General features: G+C 40.3%; 2 protein-coding genes across 5 annotated transcripts in view; both read right to left on the minus strand.

The window, feature by feature from the left end:
- Positions 1 to 1,052: 1,052 nt before the first annotated feature.
- RB195_004546 (uncharacterized protein) lies at positions 1,053 to 19,968 on the minus strand (the record flags this gene model as incomplete). Of its 3 annotated transcripts, none has more annotated exons than XM_064182434.1 (35): positions 1,129 to 1,131; positions 1,185 to 1,929; positions 1,986 to 2,096; positions 2,874 to 2,961; positions 3,031 to 3,159; positions 3,235 to 3,337; positions 3,411 to 3,605; positions 3,690 to 3,830; positions 3,887 to 4,015; positions 4,606 to 4,936; positions 5,184 to 5,286; positions 6,582 to 6,678; positions 6,739 to 6,912; positions 6,969 to 7,097; positions 8,697 to 8,982; positions 9,173 to 9,218; positions 10,288 to 10,366; positions 10,451 to 10,558; positions 10,618 to 10,758; positions 10,817 to 10,945; positions 11,247 to 11,505; positions 11,619 to 11,664; positions 12,844 to 12,916; positions 13,031 to 13,123; positions 13,184 to 13,312; positions 13,726 to 13,940; positions 14,368 to 14,449; positions 14,520 to 14,639; positions 14,694 to 14,822; positions 15,602 to 15,647; positions 15,784 to 15,808; positions 16,007 to 16,027; positions 17,000 to 17,094; positions 17,154 to 17,245; positions 19,825 to 19,968. In XM_064182434.1, the coding sequence occupies 35 exons, from the start codon at positions 19,966 to 19,968 to the stop codon at positions 1,129 to 1,131; spliced, it is 4,836 nt and encodes a 1,611-aa protein (XP_064033700.1). The 3 variants fall into 3 exon arrangements, with proteins under 3 accessions (XP_064033699.1, XP_064033700.1, XP_064033701.1); XM_064182433.1 differs by having other exon boundaries at positions 8,697 to 8,985; XM_064182432.1 differs by lacking the exons at positions 16,007 to 16,027; positions 17,000 to 17,094; positions 17,154 to 17,245 and having other exon boundaries at positions 1,053 to 1,929; positions 8,697 to 8,985; positions 15,602 to 15,808.
- Positions 19,969 to 20,616: 648 nt separating this feature from the next.
- Positions 20,617 to 21,078, minus strand: part of RB195_004547 (uncharacterized protein) — a gene marked incomplete at both ends in the record, with an annotated part of 32,656 nt that continues 32,194 nt past the window's right edge. For both annotated transcript variants that reach the window (XM_064182438.1, XM_064182435.1), the window contains one exon: positions 20,617 to 20,655. In XM_064182438.1, coding sequence (XP_064033702.1) covers positions 20,617 to 20,655 — 39 coding nt within the window. The remainder of the gene's footprint in view (positions 20,656 to 21,078) is intronic.

Raw genomic sequence — 21,078 nt, forward strand, 5'->3', positions numbered from 1 at the left:
CATCACTCCACGAATCTGAGGTGGTACGGATTTCCGGTGGAGTATTCGTATACGGCATAGTAGATTATGTTGAGGAGAGTGATTCCGTCCATTTCTTCCTAACTGCCGTAAAAAACGGCTCGGAAGATAGGGCTTCGGGCGTTCTGGTGCACTATTTTCCACAAGGAGTTCGGTTGGAGCGCACCAGCCCTGTGCGGCGCCGCATCTCCCGGGACGTTTTTTACGGCAATTGGGAAGAAATGGATGGAATCACCCTCCTCTCCATAATCTATTATCCCTTATAAGAATACTCCACCTGAAATCTGCACCACCTCAGATTCGTGGGGTGATGCCTTTAACTTCAACATTCGTGAATTCCCTTGAGAAGCTTAGATTGTAGAACATAGGCAATAAGTACAGTGCTGTTTAGACATACCACATCTATAAATGCTAATATTTAATTGTATCCATGTTCAGGTGAAGCGCTTTGGGACCAAATCATCACTTGCCATTGTGGAATTACTACAGCCAAACGATTCAACGGTATAATAGCGTCAAAACGAAATGAAGCACGATACAGTTGCGTAAGCGGCTTCGCTCGAAGCAGCGGGGTGGACGTAATGGTTAGGATCGTGGTGGGACCCTTGCCAGAACCATCCATTGCTACACTTCGCGATGGCCCCACCTCGACATCAGCACCGTGCTTCATATCGGTTTGACTCGACTATAAGTCCATCAAATGTGTCGGGCTCACCGCAATTATAAACAATCAAAAATAAATTTATAATTACAAATAATAATTATAAATATAATTGTAAATACAATTATAACCTAACAGTCCGTACCTACACGCATCTCGACTCATGTTGGTTGGTTTCAAAGATTAATTCTGGCTAATATCATTAACAATTCTCTTCGATTTTTTCAGACACACACGACACGCTTAGCTAGGGTCCGTGACAAATCGGACCAATCGGAAATATGGTCTTAGAGGATTTCAATAAAACAAAAATATAACGAAAAAAAAAACTCAAAGTACACAAAGCTTTATTTCAGGATGCCTTCAAGGCGAACTACGACGACATATGAAAATAATCACCATTCAATGTGATACACTTTTTCCACCGCGAAATAAGTTCACTAATTCCTTCACTGTAAAACTTAGGTTTTTTGAATGCAATAAATGAAAGAAAAGCTTTCTCTACCTCTACATCATCGTAGAAATTTCTACCAGCTAAATAATGATTGAGATGTCGGAAAATATGATATTTAGAGGGTAAGAGATCCGGTGATTGAGGGGGATGTGGGAGGACTTCAATGCCATAAAGGTATAACTTTTGGATGGAATTGCGTGACACGTATGGTCTAGGATTATCACAAAGAAGAAGCGGTCCTTTTGCCGGCTGTTTGCTTCCCATCTTCCTATACACCTCCGAGATCTGTTTAATGAAGTCGTCTTCGGTCATTGATTTGCCTCCTCCAACGAGATGATGGTGAATTATGCCGGCCGACGACCACCATACAGTTAGTAGAACTTTTTCCCGTTCAGGGTTACTCTCACTCTGTACTTCTATATCTTTTACAGTGTCATCGAGCCAAAGCGTAGGCCGTTCTTTGTTGTTAAAATATATCCACTTTTCGCCATACGTGACAATTCGATCCAAAATAGAATCGCGAATGTTTCTTAACACTAACGATGTGCAAATCTCGAGGCGACATTGCAATATACCGTCACTTGGCACCCATTTACACATTTCTCTCTCCGCATCCGTACAGCGCAGATATGACAGGACGGCGTTTGAGGTGATATTAAGTTCGCGTGTCAGTTCGCCGATACTTTTGCTTCGATCTGAAAGGAATTTCATGATCTTGTCCTCATCAAGATCCTGCATTGAGATGTCGTCTTCAGCAGTATTTTCCATTGCGATATCGTCCTCCTCTATTTCCATCCTAAAAATAAAGATTCTAATGAGTTTTACATCTTGCGTTAATGCGATGACACTTACTTGATTTGGAGATTGAGATCCAGATGAGGTTCTGGCGCTGTGGATGTCGACGGCAAAGAACTTGAATCAAACAAGACGATGTGGTCTTTTTGGTCACTTTGAATGGAATTTCTGAAACAATCGTAAGATAGATTTTTCAAATAGTATTACTGTTACTACACCTATCAGCGCGTATTTGGTCATGTTAGCCGACATCTGCTGACGAAGGGGGTAATCGAGAATTTCGAGAAGAATTACGATCACTAATTGTTGGTTAGACCAATGGCTGGACAGACGAGCGACTCGTGTTTGAGCAATTGATCTATGAAATGGATGCTGCCATCACAGGCAATGTGTGAGTTGAACGATTGAACTATTTCTGGATCTGGATATTGGACACAATTTTCACATCTCCATCAACACATGAAAATCTTGTTCGAGCATTCATGTGTTGATGAAGATGCGGAAATTGTGTGTAGTATCCGGATCCAGAAAAAATAAAATGTTACCACAGGGGGAATACACGAAAGAACAGCTTTTGTTTGGACAAAAATTGCAATCCTCATCACATACGTCGTGCATATGATGCGATTTTTCAAGATTTCTAAGCAGCGGAATTCGAGAACTGGATATAAGTTTCTCCCACTCAGGCTATAAAGGGTTTAGATGTATAGCCTGTATACTACTGGCTACAGCTACCCGAAGTCTTTCTTTGCCTCGCATGCACCCCTTTCCCTCTTCCACAAACAGAAGATGCCCAACCGTTTGCATAAATTGGGCGAAACCATAAACTACAGAAATGAGAGTTACCAGAAATAAGTTTTTAAGTCGAATTTGGAATTTAAACAAAAAAAATGATAAAATTTAATCAAAGTAAGATAACAACAACGAACAAACGAGCAAAATCACCTTTCGTTATCATCGTCCTGCATCAAAGTGTCGATCCAACTTTTCTCATCGTTTCTGATCAAAGGGGAATCTTCAACGAAGTGATCGGCTGAAAGAATGGCTATTTTTGCACTTTTATTTTGCGCATAAATGAAGTGCAAAAATGAAATTTCAAAACCTAAATTCCTCGACGTTAAAGTGCTATGGAACCCATCTCCTTCAATTAAATCAATCGCTGAAACTTCATCGAAAACGACTGGTTTTACATCCTCCTCGGTGCGGAACAGTGGCAGACAGTCATCAAAGTCTGAAATCAAATTGAATTATAGTAGAAGTAGAACAGCAACGATATTGGCTTCGAACATAAACATAGTTTACTCACTCGAAGAATCCGGAATCACATTGGAGGAATTGCCTAATTTTTCCCACAACTCCCGAAATCCGTAATTATCCATGCCTTCCTTTTCGTCGTAGTCTTCGATTTCCTACGAGCGTTAAAATTAGTAAATTAATGTGTCGAAAACAAGCAAATCTCCACAAAACATATCTCAAACGTACCGTTTTAATGCTATCTCTAGATTCAGCATGTTGAACGAGGGACTCTTTTTTGTACGGCGCCCATTTAAATTTCATGGGACTCTCTTTTTTGTACGGTATCCGTTTTGATTTCGTCCGGTATCTATCCAAACAACCGTCAAAAAACTTATTTATATGCGATTCCTTTGCGTTCTCTTTAGCAGAACCTTTGTTATCCTGTAAGCACGAAAGCTAGCAAATTAACGAGCAATTAAAAAGCAAACAAGCAGATTTGCACCAAACATTAGATTTGAAACGCACCGTTTTATTGCTATCTCTAGATTCGGTATGCTGAACGCGGAGCCGTTTTTTGTACGGCATCCATTTAAAATCCTTCCAGTATTTATTTAAACAGTCGTCAAAAAACTCGTTTACATGCCATCGCTCCAGATCTATTTTTGGCTGTAATTTTAAGATAAAAAACAGCTAACGGAAGCGCTACCAATGGTATAACTTACATCAATGAAGTCCCTGTATAAACGTATCACTGTCAGCATAGAATAAATAATATTCTCCGGAACTTCGGCGAGGCCATTTTCCGGGAACTTTCCCCATTCTCTTTTGATCTCCATTGAGAGACGGGCCGCCTAAAAGAAAAAAAAATCGCTAACTTTTTTTGGTAGAACAGAAAAATGATCCAACACACTGCCCATTTAATTAAAGGCATCACCCCACGAATCTGAGGTGTTACGGATTTCAGGCGGTGTATTCGTACACGGATAGGATACGACTTCGGGCATTCCGGCGGGCTATTTTCTACAAGAGGTTCGATCGCAGCGCGTCAGCCTTGTGCACGTCCCTCATCTTCCGGGCCGTTTTTTACAGCAATTAGGAAGAAAAGGACGGGATCACCCCCTTTTCCATATCTACTATCCCGTATACAAATACTCCACCTGAAATCCGTACCACCTCAGATTCGTGGGGTGATACCTTCAAACAGAAGGTAAATAGTCAGTAAAATAGCATATCGAGGTAGCCTTTAAGGGTATACATATGAATGTCACAAAGAAGGTACCACCCATGAAGTTTCTGACGAGAAAAGATTTAAGGAGTAGCGACTGCTCCTTCAGCCAAACTTCGACATAGTGAACATGATGTGACATATACGTACCAAGAAATAAAAAAGGAAAAGAAAAGAAAAAGAGGAGACGAAAAACGACGAGAGAATGCTACTCACCGCTTTGATATAATGGGACCTGCATATCATTAATTGCCTGCGCTGTGTTTGATTGTACCAAGCGATTGCACGAGCATTGTCCATCGAACTTTGCATTAGTAGGAGCGACAGAAGTACGATGTTATACTGTGGTTCCGTTGCAGCGGGGCGGAAATCCATTGCCAGGCCGATAACGCCGCATAAACTGCAAGTCAGCTTACTGAACTCGTCCTCTGATGTTTGCGGTTCTACAGCGCGAGATGCAGGTGCATATCCATACGAAGGAGAAGGAACCGTACTGCATTCAGAGGTACGCTCCATTACTTCAGTGCCAGTCGAATATTCGGTGCACCTGAAAACATGAGTTCTGTTCCCAAATTATGCAAACTATGAAATCATCATTCATCAGGAACAAAATGCACACACAGCATAATATTGTAGTATAATGTTAAGAGTTACATATCCAGAGGAAAGAGAAACGGAAGCGACACACTATTTCTTAACAATATACTAGCTGACTTTTTTTTTACTTTTCACGGAAAATGGTTTCGTAAAACAGTTTTGAAAGAATGAAAAAGGGTTCAAAAAAAAAAACTCACAGACTTTCTACAGCAGTTTCTAGGAGGCTGCTGCCAGTTACTGGACTGTGGATACTTTCAACATCATTGACATCCTTTTGTTTAGGTTTGTAACGCTCTCCACCTTAATATAGTAAATTGTTGAAACAATATGTTTCATTTCCAAAGCTTTAAGCTAACAGAACAAACAACACAATTTGTCTCAGATGTTTCGGAGGGTTATATATTAGGGGTATCCATAATCAATTATTTCTGAGGCACCAAAATAAAAAAAAAAAACGAGTTACTTACATTTAATTTTATTTATAAGCAATTGCTTAATCTCCGCAGTTATCCAGGACCTTTTTTCATCTTCCTAGTGAAGTTTCTATTCCCTGTTCATAAAAGTTCATTTTCTTTGAAGAAAAATAGGACTCTAGGTGAGCTCGCACTTCATCGATATTTTTGAAATTTTATTCTTTGTGGTCTTCTATCGATCGGAATGAATGTGAATAAAATGTTGCTATGTCTGGAGAATATGGTAGATGTGGCAAAACCTCTCAGTTTAGCTGCATTATTTTTTCCTGTTTTATGGAGCATAAATGATTCCTGTAATTTAAATCTTCACGAAGGATGTTTATTTTATGCTTTTACATTACAGTTAAGCATACAAAGCAGTCATGATCGAAAAGAACCACAAAGGCGAAGGATGTGGTAAAAAAATTTCCCACAAAAAAGAAATTTTAAAATCAGGAAAGGGTTGCAAGCTCCTGCTAAAGGTTCGTTTTATCATATGGGTAGCCTACCCTCGGAGCCGCTGCTCTGACCTCCTTTACTTGAGCTGCACCCCATGAGCTAGACCCCCTTCACTTGAAAAGTGTCTGGCTCCTCCCTATTGCACCTATGGCTGCAAGTATTGGCGATGTTAAGAACAAAAAAGTTGCAATTAAGGGTACAAACCGATACCCAAAACAGTCTGTGATAAAAGGCTCTAAAACAAACGCAATACCTCTGTTTTGTAAGCGGTCAGCTAATCAATGAGGTGTCTAAACCCACACAGACAACTGAAACAAAATATGGGCCCATTTCGTGTTTTATCGGGTTGTCAAACCACTGCCGGCTTCATAGTCACAAGACTCTGTCGGCTCATTAAAGTGCAAAATAAGCTGTACTTCACTAAAAAATATCCTTCTGAACGCAATATAGCGACTTTCGTTATGTTATACTCAAAGCGTTGTGATAATTACAAACAAGAAAAAAAAAACTCAAATGAAACAGATGGCTAAGCCCCATTGGAAAAAAAAACATCTTACCTATATAACACAATGCAACAGAATTTTTGAGTAAAAATAAACACAAATTCACCACCAGATTTAATTCTTAGCACAAATGTTTTGTTATGCTCGATCAATCACTCGGCGAAAAATTAAATGAACTCACGGGAAGGTTCGAGCTCGACAGTCAGTTTTTTGTATGTATATCGCTGCGAAGCCTTTGTAAGTGATGGTTTTGACAAGCTTGTAGCATTTTTTGGTTTCTTGATAAAAGAGAACATCAGTCCTTGTAAGAATTAAAAACTAAAAAAAAAACAGCCTACCTTCGTGCGAATTACTATACACGTCTTTCCACTTCTGCTTGGCTCGCAGACTGTTTCGCAATCATTCTTTCTGTCTGGCTCCCAACGTATTTTCCAGTCATCATTCTCCCCATATTTATTCAAGTAAAACTTGAGATATAATCGTATATCGTTGTCACATAGCGAAGTCCCCTTCTAAAAAATTGAAATCTCAAAACACCTATTCCCAGTTTAATGGGTTTTTATCCTACATCAATACGGTCCACAAAAAGTTGTAGTCGATCCACGATTATTTGTACTACATTCACAGGAGCTTCAATGAGCTTACGCGATGGTGTCGGACCTAGAAGACGCTTCAATTCAGCTTCGAGGTAGGCACCCTAAAAAATCGGGGTTAAAGTATGCAACACAATAACATATATATATATATTATATATATATATATATATATATATATATATATATATATATATATATATATATATATATATATATATATATATATATATAGCTGAATGCATTTAACCGAATACATGCGGTACATTCTCAACAGAGGAAATCCTTCAAAGAGGCACAGTTGGGTCGAAATGAACTGAACTACGGTGCAGTCGCGTAAGCGGCCGCGCTCGGTATTGTGCAGTAGAGCTAGCGGTTGTGATGGAGGCGGGACCTTCGCCAGGTGAGAGCTAGAGGTGGCGTTGTAGATTGCTGGTTCCGGGGTGGCTCCGGCCATCTCTCCATAGTCGTCATTTAAAAAAAAACGACGTGGAAGAGACGGTTTTTGATGCGACTTCACTTGCAGCGTGCCACCTTCGTGTGCGCATTGCATCCACGTGCGGGCGGTTGAAGATGAGTCTCTTCAGCAGCCTATTCAAGTAAAACCAATGAATAGGCTGCTGAAGGGACCGGAAAGTGTACAATGATGCATTCGCATATACCTGATAGGAACTAAAGGCGTTCTCACGCCGCTTTTTTAGGACGACTAAAGAGAGATGAGCGGAATCACCCCCTTATCCCGCAATCTACAACCCCTTCTCCAGCTTTTACCGCGGGTTCCCTCAAAAGGTCAGAAGAAAATGCGTTGGGGCACACGTCCCACACTTTTGAAGAGCTCAGCGGTGACTGTTTTGTCTTATGCCTCATGTTATCACTTTGGCTGCCACATTAAATGGTCAAATCGCAAAATGCTGGAGTCAAGATTCTTGAAGTTGGGTCAAAACGACAAAATGACATTTGGTACAATTCCATAACCAGATCTGATCGAAGTGGGACCCTCACCCGGTTCAGTCCGTCTGCAAACCTAAGCAAAGATCTCATCACGCCACTTCGAGCCCTACCTCCTATGCAATTGCGCCACGAGTCGGGTCATTTTGATCGAGTTGTGGGTTTATTTACGATGAAGACCGCTTGGATATACTCAACAATGCGCCGTGATTCATGATATTGTTTGGTAGTGTTCAAAACAATCTGGGGATTTCTATAAACCTTCTAACCGTTCTTATTCGTTTAATTTCCAATATTCTACTCCAATTTTTTACACTCTACATAGCGAATGTAGCTATTCTTAGATCGAATACACACATTTGACACCTTTACGCAACTTGAAGCATCAACCATGCTTGCTTGTACGCACATACACGGGTAAAATGTAGTTGAGGGGGAGGGGGGTGCAATCAACCGTGCTCTTATTTCTGGAAACTCTATCTTTCATTTTCTCTTAGTAGCTCTAACGCACGTGTCATAAATACTCTAAGCGTAGTATTGGGTTTTAGGCCCCCGACTGACCTAGTTATTCGTTTCCAGAATTAAATAGAATGAGTGCCCCTGGTAGTGTCAGCTAACCAATCAGGATTTCATCATCAGACTCTACAAATGAGACAAGTACTTGGGTTAAACAAGGTTGTTGACTAATACTACGTAACTTGGCAAAATTAACCAAAGTGAAGTCTAACTTTACAATGAGAGTGACAACAACTAACCGCTTCTACAAGATGCTCCTCGCAAATACCATGTTTGTATCTTCTTATAGAAACTTCCTCTTTATAATATCGCATCGCATCATCTACATTGGTGATATCCTGCGCAAGCAAACACGAAATAATTACAAGTGCCCTTGGCTGCGATAACACCGGATGTAGGTTTTCCGTCAGACGAATTTGGCCACAGATGCCACAATAGCATCGAATTTTCGTGAACGGAGACTTTCGATACCGTCTCTCAATAATCCATCTTCCAGCGGGTTTTGGCGAATCATCAGTGGTATGCCTGCTGTGAGTAAGAAAACAGTTGAAAAAAAAGATTGCTTTTTAAATGGACTGTTTCAAAAATCGCAACAATTAGTACCACCAAAACTATTGTAACGAAAATCTGCCTAGAAAGTACAGCACAGGACGAGTAGAAACTACTGATGGAGATGTGCTACAAATTTAAAGGTACTGAGAATAAAAATGAATACCTGGACGCATCGATATCATCGGTAGGGTTAGTAACTTTTTCGTCCCCTAAAAGGAAACGATTAAACAAAAACTAGAAAACTATTTCTCAGAGATGAGTATGAAATGGGAAAAGTCGCCGAGTAGTTAATACGAAGAAGCCATCTTTAGTTTTCATACTTCACATGGCAGAATTCTAGAATGTATTTTAAAAATTTTGCTCAAGAAATTCGCGCAGTTCTCGCAAACTCGAAAAACCGAAGCTTTTACCTAAAGGTGCACACTCCTACTACGGACCTCTAATGCGTAGTCATAATACTTTTCAACGAATGCGCTGATATGAAATATTTGAACAATTCCCTCTCCCACGTGTGAGTCGAGCGAATTTAACTCTAATGTTAAAAAAAACAGTAATTCAGAGCTCGGGCAACATCAACGAGCGCTTGTTCGACTTAATCGCGTTGGTGAATTTTAGGTACTTCCTTTAAAGGTTGAAACATCAAAGGTCAGAGCTAATTTAACGCGTGAAAATGCTGTGCAAAAAAAAAAAACATTTCTCTAATTACAAACCAGGTACGTAAAATACAAATATATTCAACGAGACAGAATTCACGGACACATAAAACCGTCATTAGCTTTGTCATTTTCTGCTCCTATACGTCACCGAAGCACTCCTACAATATATGTCACGCAGTTCACTCTACTAAGATGCTTGTCAAAGAACTAAGAACCTGATGGCTAACACTCCGCACAAATACATTTTTTTTCCTCTGCTAGTGACAGATCCCATTCTTCGATGTTCTATCGGAAAAGATTCGGAAAAGGCAATCTGTGATGAGCAGTTGTTGCTGCCTCAACCACAGTAGGGTTAAAACGACATGAAGCACGGTGCAGTTGCGTAGGCAGCCGCGCTGAGAGCGGTGCTGTGGAGCGTAGCGTTAAGGATCGAGTGAGGACCCTTGCTAGCACCATTCTTCGCTACAGTTCGCGGTGGTCCTACCCTACCTGATTCCAACCGCTGTTCCCATTGCACCACTTCGAGTGCAATCGCTTATGCAAATGCACCGTGCTTCATGTCGTTTTGACCCAAAGACAGAAGCCATTATAATGCTATAGAAACCATTAATAAATCACTTACTTGTAATATAACTGATCCCCTTGACATCATGTCCTGTCTTTACAAATGTTGCGCCAAAAGATGTTGCAGGAGTTGTCGACTAAAAATTAGCAGTAAGTGAAAAAAGGTTCATGTTTTTTTTTTTGCATGCCGTCACTTTTACATTATCTTGGATGCTCTTTACCGGTTTTGGAGTACAGATTGATTTCTCCAAATTGGGCTTCTGATCTCCAGAATCATTGAGTCTCCCTTCCTTGGTAGGGATTAACGCGCTAACGGAAGCTACAAGCGGCTAAAAATTGGAAATAAATGAAAAAAAGTTCCATTTCTTTTACATATTATCACTTTTACATCTTCGTTGTTGCTCTCTTGCGATTTTGGAGCACGGATTTGTTCCTCTAGATCCGTCTTCCAGCCACCACTAACATAGTACTTTGTTACACAGTCGGAATAGAAGCGACCTATATTTTCTTCGAAAATAGGAACACTCTTCTGCAAAGCACCACTTTCGCAAAGTACGTCGGAGAAATCGTACTCTTCAGAAACTCACATCTACAAGTTCACAGTAGTCCTTGATACTTTTCGATATGACCTTCCAAGTTTCAATGGGAACTTTCGTGCATCCAGGTGTTATAGACATACCCGTGTTTCGTTCCACCTCCACACACATGTACTTCGCCTTAAACGTCAAAACGAATAAATTAGCACTTGGCAGCATGATTATGATAATATTTTATGATATCAGTACCGAAATTCTGGACAAGTCTCGAAAACGAAAATAAAGTAAGACTTTCAACGTTTTTAAAGTTTGCAATAGATTAATCCTATCTTTTAAATATCGTATTATTACATCAACATTTTTAGGGGCAAATATCTTATTATTCTAGACTAAAAAAGCGCAGTTTTAATCTCGTTTAAGTTTTTAAGTTTCTTCACGGTTATATTCTGAAATGTTGTTCAATGAATGGTTAAATCCTCACCGCTTGAATATAGTGTCTTTGACATACGTATTTTTTCTTCATCGACATCTGGTCGTATGCGTGCTCAGCATCCTCCAAATCCATATGATGATTTATTATCATACATGACAATAATATAAGGAATTGATCGAGAGTTCGTGAAGAGCTGCGCATCTCTCCACGTGGATGAGAGCGGTGGCAAATCAAACAAATGTTTCTCAGAATTCTCTTTTTTCCAACATTCGGACTTTTTCTTCCGTGCAGTACGTTCTCTTCTCCGCTGTAAAAGCAAATCCAAATGAATAGGAGAAAACAAGTAGCTGAGAAGAATGGTAATAAACAACAAATAGTAATAGGAGTATAGGAGTATAAAGTAATAAAACCAACACCTACCTACATTCTTCATCTTCGTTTATAGAAGTTGGCTTTTCATCATCATCTAAATAATATGGCTTCTTAAACACCATAAACTTATTTTTGCATTCAATTTAATATAAAAGTAGAGAAGACCACACATTTCTTTACTATATTCTATGCAGATCATAAAGATGACAACAAAGTTTGTAGACATACCAAGATTTCAATCTCAGGAAAGACCAGAAAAATATGTTTCTTATCGGTCACTTTTACTTACTCGGTTTGTTTTGCGCTGACTTAGTGAAAATTTTGCAGCGTTAACCGTGAATAATAATTTAAGATCAGGAACTTGAAAAGATTCATTTTGTTTGAGAAATATTGAGAAAATACTGAGAGATGAGAGCCATAGCCTGCTCGGAAACAACTGACAACATTAAAAATACTGCACTAGTTTAAAAATGTTATTATTTAATCCTGTAGCTAACCAGGACTAACTTTCCAGCCGTCCAATGCATTATATGCTCAGGCTCTCGAAAGAAGGGTCGATTTCCACTTCATCTTTTTTTTCTAAATAAGAGTGGAGCATTTCTGAGATTAGAACTTTCCTAGGCGACGCTACATTATCGCGCCCGGATAAGATTAGGATAACAATTTTGAACCAAATTCTAGATAGAAAGATTAAAGAAATTCTGACACTTGGTAATGAGATTGCTTTACAAACAGGCGCCTTTCACTTTGGTCACTAAGGAGACTCTTCAGACCAGGTGAAACGAATTACTTTTCTTAACAGCAAAAGATTTCACGCAATTAGATGCTTTCATTCATATATTTATACAATCTTTTTAGGCAAACGAGAGAAATTTCAAATTAGCAGTCAACTTCATGAGCACGCGCAACTACAGCAGACTCTTTATCGATAGTGGAAGAACCAAATAGACTAAAGGAAAGGTCCTTTTTTAAATGTATAAATGTGAAAATAAATTTTCATGTATTCAATCGGCTTCTCACTTTGACTAAGCTGACTATGAAGCCAAGGAGGGCAACTATGCAACCAGCTGCGCTTGAAGTGGCTGGTGAGTGCGAACGATGTGGGACCCTCGTTTGCTGCAATCGGGCAGCAGGAATAAGTTGAGCTCTAGTGCACCCGTCCACTCCACCGCACCATTGAAGTGCAGCTTTTTTACGCAATCGCACTAGGCTTCAGGTCGTTCTGATTTTTTTCTTCACTTGACACTTCATTTCTTGAGGAAAAAATGTCTACCTGAAGAAAGCGAGCATGGATTTTCGTACTTTGAAAATGAGAAGTGTTGGTTCTCTAGCCCTTCGATAACCGTCTGAAATTAGAAGTGTGACAAAAGGATAAAACTACTCAAAGAGTTTTTCGACTCTTTTCCAAACAGTTGAAAATAGAAATCTAGACGAATGAAAGATTTTTCGGCTTCATAAACCTTTTGCGATGCGGCGTCCTTTGTGTTCTTGTAGATCGATTGGCAGAAATCATAAAACTTCCACAAATCCATGAGAGAAACTGCGATGTCTTTCTTTAAAAACATATTATATACCCCACAAAGAAAATAATTTCAAAATCACAGAATATTTACTCGAATTGTTCTAGCAAGCATCTGAATTCGCTTCAGCAAATCTTCTTGTATTTGTACGGGAATTCGCTGAAGTCCGAGAACGGGGAATCGGCTCCACATTTGTCTTACTTCATCACCGAGGGTCCAGGCCTGACAAAATCAGCATCTGTTATAGTTGAAAGGCAGAGTCAGAAGAGGCAGAATCAGAGGAAAACGAAGTTTTCCAAGAAATATGCAGAATTGTATTGCTACTACAGTCAACCACAGTTTCTTGGCAACCTTCATTTTTCAACCAATAACCTATGAGTCGATGCTATGCACGTTCCAGTAGGATCAAAACGACATAAAGTACGGAGCAGCTGCACTCGAAGCGATGAGATGGAGCGTAGCGATTGGGACCAGGAAGGGACACTTGCGAGCAGCATCCTTTGCTGCAGTTCAAGATAGTCCCACCTCGATACCAACCGCTTCCTCCACCACACCGCTTCGAGCGCAGCCACATACGCAACTGCATCGTGCTTAATGTCGCTTTGACACTACTCTAATTCAGATCTTAAACTCACAGCCTGGACGAAATGATTCTTGCACAGCAGTCTGCCGTGGTGACAGATCTCCTTACATATTTTTTTCGCTACATCCATTTCAATTGTATTGTCCATAACAAGACAGGAGAGAAGGATGATATTCTCTTTAGTACTCTCAGATACCAATCTCAGTTTTGGCGAAGAATAGCGAAGCTGGCAGAGAGAACAGGCAAATCTTTGTGACGGACAGGAAGCTGAAAAGTAAGAACTTGATAAGTGTAAGTGATATCCTTGTACCAAGGAGAATATTACTCAAAACCGATTCTTCCAAGAGACTCGCTGCAGTTATCTGTTTTGGAGAGTAAAGGTTTCACAGCAGAAGCGTTCGATAGAAGCACTTCTCTGGAATCTTGTTTACAAGACGAAACTTCACGGCGAAATCTACAGAAGAAGGAAGGAGTTATATGGGTACAAATATTTAAATGCCAAGATGGACTCGTTGTCCATCCTTTTTGCTCGTTTCCAATCACAACACGTGATAGATAGAATCAAAGCCAAGTTTACCAAGTTTTAGCAATAATAAGATGTGATACTTCCACGACAAAAACTACATGTTATAAGTACAGTTACCCTTGGGGGGAAAAAAGAAATTTGACATACACACGGTTCGTTGTACCCCACCTTTAGAAACAGAAATAACATCAGCCGATGAATCCTGAGAAGTGGACGGGTTGTCACCACAAACGACTTGTTTCGAAGGACTCTGAAATAAAGAAAGAAACAGTAGAAGGCAAAAAGAGGAAAAAAAGAGCGAAGAAACTCGCAAAACAAACCGTCAAATTCTGCTCTTTGTGATCTGGTAAGGCGAGTTTATTCAGCACACCATTGTAATATTTTATTACATTATTGTTGTAAAATGAAACGACATCTTCCTCCGTCAGCATTTTTAAATCCTAAAGGTAGTCATCACTTCCGTAAATATGTAACGAGATGATGAGCGAACTCACATTTAACATAGATGCATACATTCGAATGTGTGCCAGCAAGTCGCAAACAACGGAAATCGGAGCATTGTCGAGCCCGCTTTGTGAGAAATCGGGCCATAATTGTTCAAATTCCCATGTAATATATAAACTCTGCAAGAACAGAGGAAATGAAAGATTCGATCAATTTGATGCCAGCTTCAAGGAAGTTACGATTTTCCTTTCGGCTCAGTCAACCACCACAGAGGCCATATCGGCTCTTGAGCGAAAACTAGCTCAGCGGCGAAAAGGGAGTCGTTGTGGAGGTGGGTAGTACTCCAACTGTGCTCTAATCATTTAGCAAAGAAATTATGATAGCGCAAGGTTTTTGTTTGGATCGCGGTGTACATTAGGACGCAATTCCGAGCGAGAGGGTTCCATCAACGAATATCCGTACGAAATGAGTGGAGAAGGAAGTACATACTTGGCGCAGCCGACATTTAAAGAGTCAAACTTTCACTAAATGGACAATAAGGCCGTTGCTCATGAATGGAGACTCAGTGTTACTCTGCTCACAACTTTTATGAAGATTCTTCATCATGTACTGCATATGAGCTCGCTGGAGATTTCGAGGTAGCTCGGAATCCAGTGGGAATCCAACAATTTGTCTGCAGAATTCCCTATTCCTCTACGTTATGGCTGCTGCTGACCTTTTGTGATAACAGCTGCGATAGAGATGGGATCTTGTTCTCTCCAGTCTGATTGCTGGAAGCGAGGGCCCCGCTTCCACCGTAACCGCTGGCTCCACCGCCGTACATCGACCGCAACCACTTGCGCAACTACTCCACGCTTCACTAGTTCGATTTTCGAACTAGCCGATCATCGGTTGTTGGGATTATTTAGGAAGAATTTGTACAACACAAACATGCAATAGCTTCAAAACCAAAACTGACCGTCTGGACGAAGTGATCTCTGCAAACCAAAACGCAGCTGGCGGTGCTGGAAAGCTGGTAGATGTTGCGAGCAGTTTCAAAACTGATGACATTATATCTGGCTAAAGTCGACAAAAATATGATGTTGGATGATCGTTCCGGAACTGTTCCTCCGAGAAGTCGTTCCAATACGCGATTCTCACCACACAAAAAACAACTGCGACTCATCTGTAAAATTTTGGTACGACTTGTGTTAAAATCGATTTTTGTCAAGGATTTTTTTTTTCTGCAGATTGGATTAAAACTAGTACTCGCTACTCAGAATTATATAAGCTATACTTATTTTGTGTTTTGCCTGAAAAGTTGAAAAAATCAAGAAAGGAAACAGCGATTATTCTAGTGCAACATAACTGTATTAATACTTACATCGGCAAGATATTACGTTTCCTTATAGACATATGACGGCAAAGCAGTCTGTCATCGAGATACTAGACAGTCAAGCACTGATGAACAGTACATACATGGAGCTGAAAAGTACATCCATGGAGCTGAAAACTGCAAACCCTCTATTATTATACTGATAATAGAATAGAGATAATAGACTGGAGAAGTGACGAAGTAAAGGACATCAGTGGATATGCATCTCTCAGTGGTTCATGCATATAAAAAAAAACAGCAGGGTGAAGTTGCAATTGGTAGGGGGAGGGGGGATTTGACGCTGCTCTAATCGGCTTGTAATTCGGCGCACCAAAAATTTCATTAGAGCGCAAAGATCGTTCTCAAATGTCCGTTTTCTTCCTCATTCATTCATTTGAGAAGATGACAATTCGTCAATCGACAGTCATCACTGAAAAAGATAATAGTTGGCTTGGTTGGGGCCTAGAACTTGAGCATTAGTCTTCGAGAATCCATGACATGTATGTATGTAAAAAAAAATAGAGGTGGAACTACTGATATGACTCAATTTAACCAAACTCTCCGAACAGACCTACTGGAAGTGAAGTCATATCATATGAATAGCACATCACATCATGTTGTACTGTCAAAAAAAGAAACCTAAAGTAGCCTAAGATATGAATTCTCCGCAACCCGCATTTGACAATTAAATGCGGTCTTTGCGCTCTAATAATGTTTTTTGCGCGCCGAAGTTCAAGTTGATTAGAGCACGGTTGAGTGACACATATATCATGCAGATTGGAGCGCACTATCCATATTTGGCGCAATTTTTGTTGCGAGCAGTAAAGGGTTCATGCTGTCACAGTTTTAGCGTTCTTAATGCTTAGTGCAAGTTCTCTTATCAAACTATGAACACTTTCCTGTCAAGCGGTGATTACCTTTGAAAGCTCATTTTTTCTATGTTCTAATGCATTAACTGAGGACCTTTGAGGTTCTTTCGGAAGAATTACTTATTCGACTTACTCGCCTTAATCGGCTGGCTAATATTACCATCCGATTGCCCACCTCTTCGCCGAGGTTTGTCGTCCTTGAGCATAGCTCTGGCAACACTTCCCAATCTTCAGCAAGAGATTTCACAGAATTCATCCATTCGTCGCTATTTTATATCCTTCGAAACCCTACAGCTACTCTAAACTGCTTTTCCACGTCTAGTGTCTTCGGGTTCGCTTCCACCATTTCAGTGCAGAACTTCCTTTCCGGCCAGGTGGCCTTTTAAAATTAATCCCAGAGGATGTTCAGAGCACGTTGATTAAGGCGATCTGCTGATTTCCCTAATATATGACTAAAAGAGTGAAGACGATTTTCTGCAGCCACTTTCGAAGGCGGTGCAAGATGTTGATATCTCCTGCTTGTCATCCCCGGGTGCAACACATCAATTTCCATGTAAAGATCTTCATTGTGGTACACCCTAGGTTAAAAAAGTAGCCAAGCAGCCGTCTAAACAGCTTCATTTCCGTGCAATCCAGCCTCTCCCTCACCGAAGATGGTGCTGCCCACATCTCCGATCCATGCATCATGATGGAGTGAATTGCGAATAAATAGACTCGCAGTTCGTTGGTATGGCGGTCGATCACAGACATTCCGTTAAGGCGTTGGATGCAGAAGCGGCTTTAGCCGATCCTTGCTGAATATCTTTCTCGAAGCTGCTGTTGTTCTTGGTATACAGCACAGGTAGCTGAACTCATCGACAAGTTCGATCGGTTGTCCGTTCACCCTGATTATCGGTCGAGGTTTCAAAGGGACACACATCTGCTTGCATTTATCAGGGCGTAGACGTAGTCAATAGACTGCAACTAGCTTCGGTAAAGTTTTGAGTGGGTGCTAAAGACCTAAGGTTTTCAATACGCTATTTGAAGAGACCGAGATTGTGGCTTAGTGGAGTATTTACTATACATTGCAGACATAGAAAGATCCAAATAAATGTGAACGACTGAATGAGCGTACAGAGCGTAGTTTCCCGCACTCTTGGATGATACAAGTGATTACGCCACGAAATAACCATAACAGCAAAGAGTACTGCGCCCCTTTACGATCATGGGAGTCGATGGTAACAAGGGTTGAGTCCATGTTGGAGTTCCGCTCTGCTTTCGGCGAATATAACAACATAGTTGTTCTCGGGATCGGTCAGGAGGCACCCTGATGGTGCTGAGACAATGCCGGTACAACGCTGATCAGCAGCACATCGCAAGATGTCATCGATGGCGGAATTGAACAGGAAGGGTCCTGCCACCGTATCTTGTCTTACTTCAGTTATCACTTTAAAAGGTGTTGTACATTTGGCTGTTGTTGTTTGTTTATTCATGTCATCAAGTAGGCGAACGACTTTCTTGATACTCCATCGCGTTTAGAATACGGCCTCGATGAGGAGAGTTAAAAGTAGCTTCAAAGTCCTGAAGGGCTAACTGTAATGGCTTCGAGTACCGCTTTCTATCACTGTTCTGAACACCTGGTCAATCATAGATCATCCACGAAAGAAACTAGCTTGGTTGTTGTTTCTTAGCGAGTCCGTCGATGTCGTCTTGTGGTGGGACCAATGACGAAGCAATGCCGAAGATGCGCTAGTTTTTCATCAGTGTCAAGGCATTCTATTTATTTTTGACTGGTCGCGGAAATGCCCCTGACATCCTAAATTCGTATAATTCCACGCATTTAATGCATTAAAATTTCCTCTCGATTTTATATACCTACATAGTTTAGTGAAAACTTGTAGGCGAACAAAGGTCGAATACAGTGGATATGGATATGAAAAACATTTGTAGTTGGAACGAATGGAACCTTTCTCGCCTCTTTTTCTCAGCCACAAAATCTAATATGACTTGATTTCTTGGCGCAAAGTTGGTGCAATAACAATTCGCTCGGCGGAGAGGGGATTAGGAGAGAGCAGTCAAGGCTGCTCCATTCGAACTGCACTTAGGGCGCAAAAATTGTTCCTAGAGCATAAAATTCGTTTTTAGCTGCCAAAAGGCTTACGGAGCTTTTCCGGTATTTAGACCCTTCACACGTGGAATACATCAGTTTTCTAATATAAGGGAGGGGATACTTCATGAATACTAGCAACGTTCTTCTCGCTCAAACCTTCACGTTCGCCTTTTTACACTACTAATAAAAGAAAATAGATCCGGAACTACTAATGCTTTAACTTTTTCATACTCTCCAAACAGGCTTACTGGAAGTGAAGAACTGTATCATATAATGGAGTACTTTCGATGAAGAAAAAGAACCAAAGATAGACAGAGGGATGGTTTCTTCGCAATCCACATTTGACAGCTAGCAGCTATCCTTGCGCTTTAAGTGCAGTTTGATTGGAGCAGTTTTGAGTGGTCATCCTGAGCTCCTTTTTCGTCTGAACGATCTTTGTTTGTCAATTTCTCCGACGCATCTTCATTGAATAGCAAAATATCTAAGTCATACCACATATATGCCATAATCCGTTTTTCAGTTGGACGTATTATGCTAATGGTTCGGCTATCTCAACACCAAATATGTTTATCGAAAAAAATGTCAGTAGAGTACTTGCAACTTCTGTTCGTTTTAGGTTTGATTTTGCGCGCTTTTCTGTTGCTTCCGTGGTTTTGCACTCTGAGAAGAATTCTATGTTACGGATTATGCATGTCTACCGCTGCTATATGATCAACTCAATGTTGCTCAAGTGAGAAAATCTTTATTGCTGGTAAGCTCATTTACAGTTGAGATGCTTCAAAAGCTACAGATCATTTAGGAGAAAACTTGGTTAAAATATTTTACAATCTCTTCCTCGGAGGTGCTGCAGCCGGTGTTCTCACACGTACTAGTGGTAAAGCGTAGTCGTTCTGGTGGTTATCTCGTGAATCACCACTTACAGCGACAACTGTCAGACCAAGCATTGCTATTATTCCAATGAGAGCGAGCAGAAATGCTTGGTTGAAGCCGAGTTGTGATATAACAGCACCCATTCTTATTCCATGATTCTGAAAATCAATCACTTACGCAAAAACAGGGAGGTTTCTATTCACAAAATGACAGATAACTTGAGGGTTCAAGTGCTGATTGATTCAAGGACGGGTCAACATCGCTTCAACTAAAGATGTAGGTACCCTATCTAAAGACATCGGCTGAAAGTTGGGGGTTAAGATTAACTATGTGTGGGCAATCGACAATCCACAACATTCATGGCGCTATAACTAATAAACGCGTTTAATAACGCGCAAAAGGACGTACTAGTGTTCCACTGCATAAACTTCACGAAGAACCAAGCAATAATAATATAGTGACCTGAACTGACAGCTTATCTTGGATAAAAAGTGCACAACCTCAACAATTTATTACAACGAACAGATAGAATTTTTGGAAGAAATAAATACAATAATTAATATAATTCTGACACCATCAACAAAGTGAAAAAGGAAACAATTAAAAATAACAAGAAATGAGCACCATTTGTACAAGTATAACCTGAGATATGTTTAGGTAGGTATTATTGAGCGTGTTCGGAAAACGTCCTTTCAAAAAAGAAAGAAAGAAAAACTGTACAAGATCTCGAAAAGGTAAGGTTGAAAGTTCAGTATATTAAACAATAATGAATGATTCCCGTAGAAACCCCTTCAACCCGAACTGCTTGGAAGATCAACTGTTTTGCGCTTCTGAAAACAACGATGTATAGTGCATACATACTGGGTACATATCTCATCAATATTTGAAAGTCTAAAAGCAGCATACCACAAAATTGACGATTTTGGGATCTCTCTAGGAAAACAAAGGGTTTGGGGGTGTAGATTACGACTGTGAGTCAATTGTCACGTTCAATTCCCTTAATCGTATTGAAAAAACGTACTTCATACAGAGCGAACGATAATGAGGTTTCCTTAGCATCTTATTCGAGTAAAAACCAACGAATATTTTGCTGTTGAAACCAATGTTATAGAAAAGTGGCGTTATAAGGAAAACTTGGAGAGCAAAGCCGTTTCTCCGAGACTATCCGTTTTCGTACTTTCCACCCGTAACGTTATCTTTTCGCGGAAAAATGTCAGTATCGTCAACCTCATTATATGCTGTCTTTAAGAAAA

Source organism: Necator americanus, chromosome I (assembly GCF_031761385.1).
Source record: "Necator americanus strain Aroian chromosome I, whole genome shotgun sequence".
NCBI classification, from domain to species: domain Eukaryota; kingdom Metazoa; phylum Nematoda; class Chromadorea; order Rhabditida; family Ancylostomatidae; genus Necator; species Necator americanus.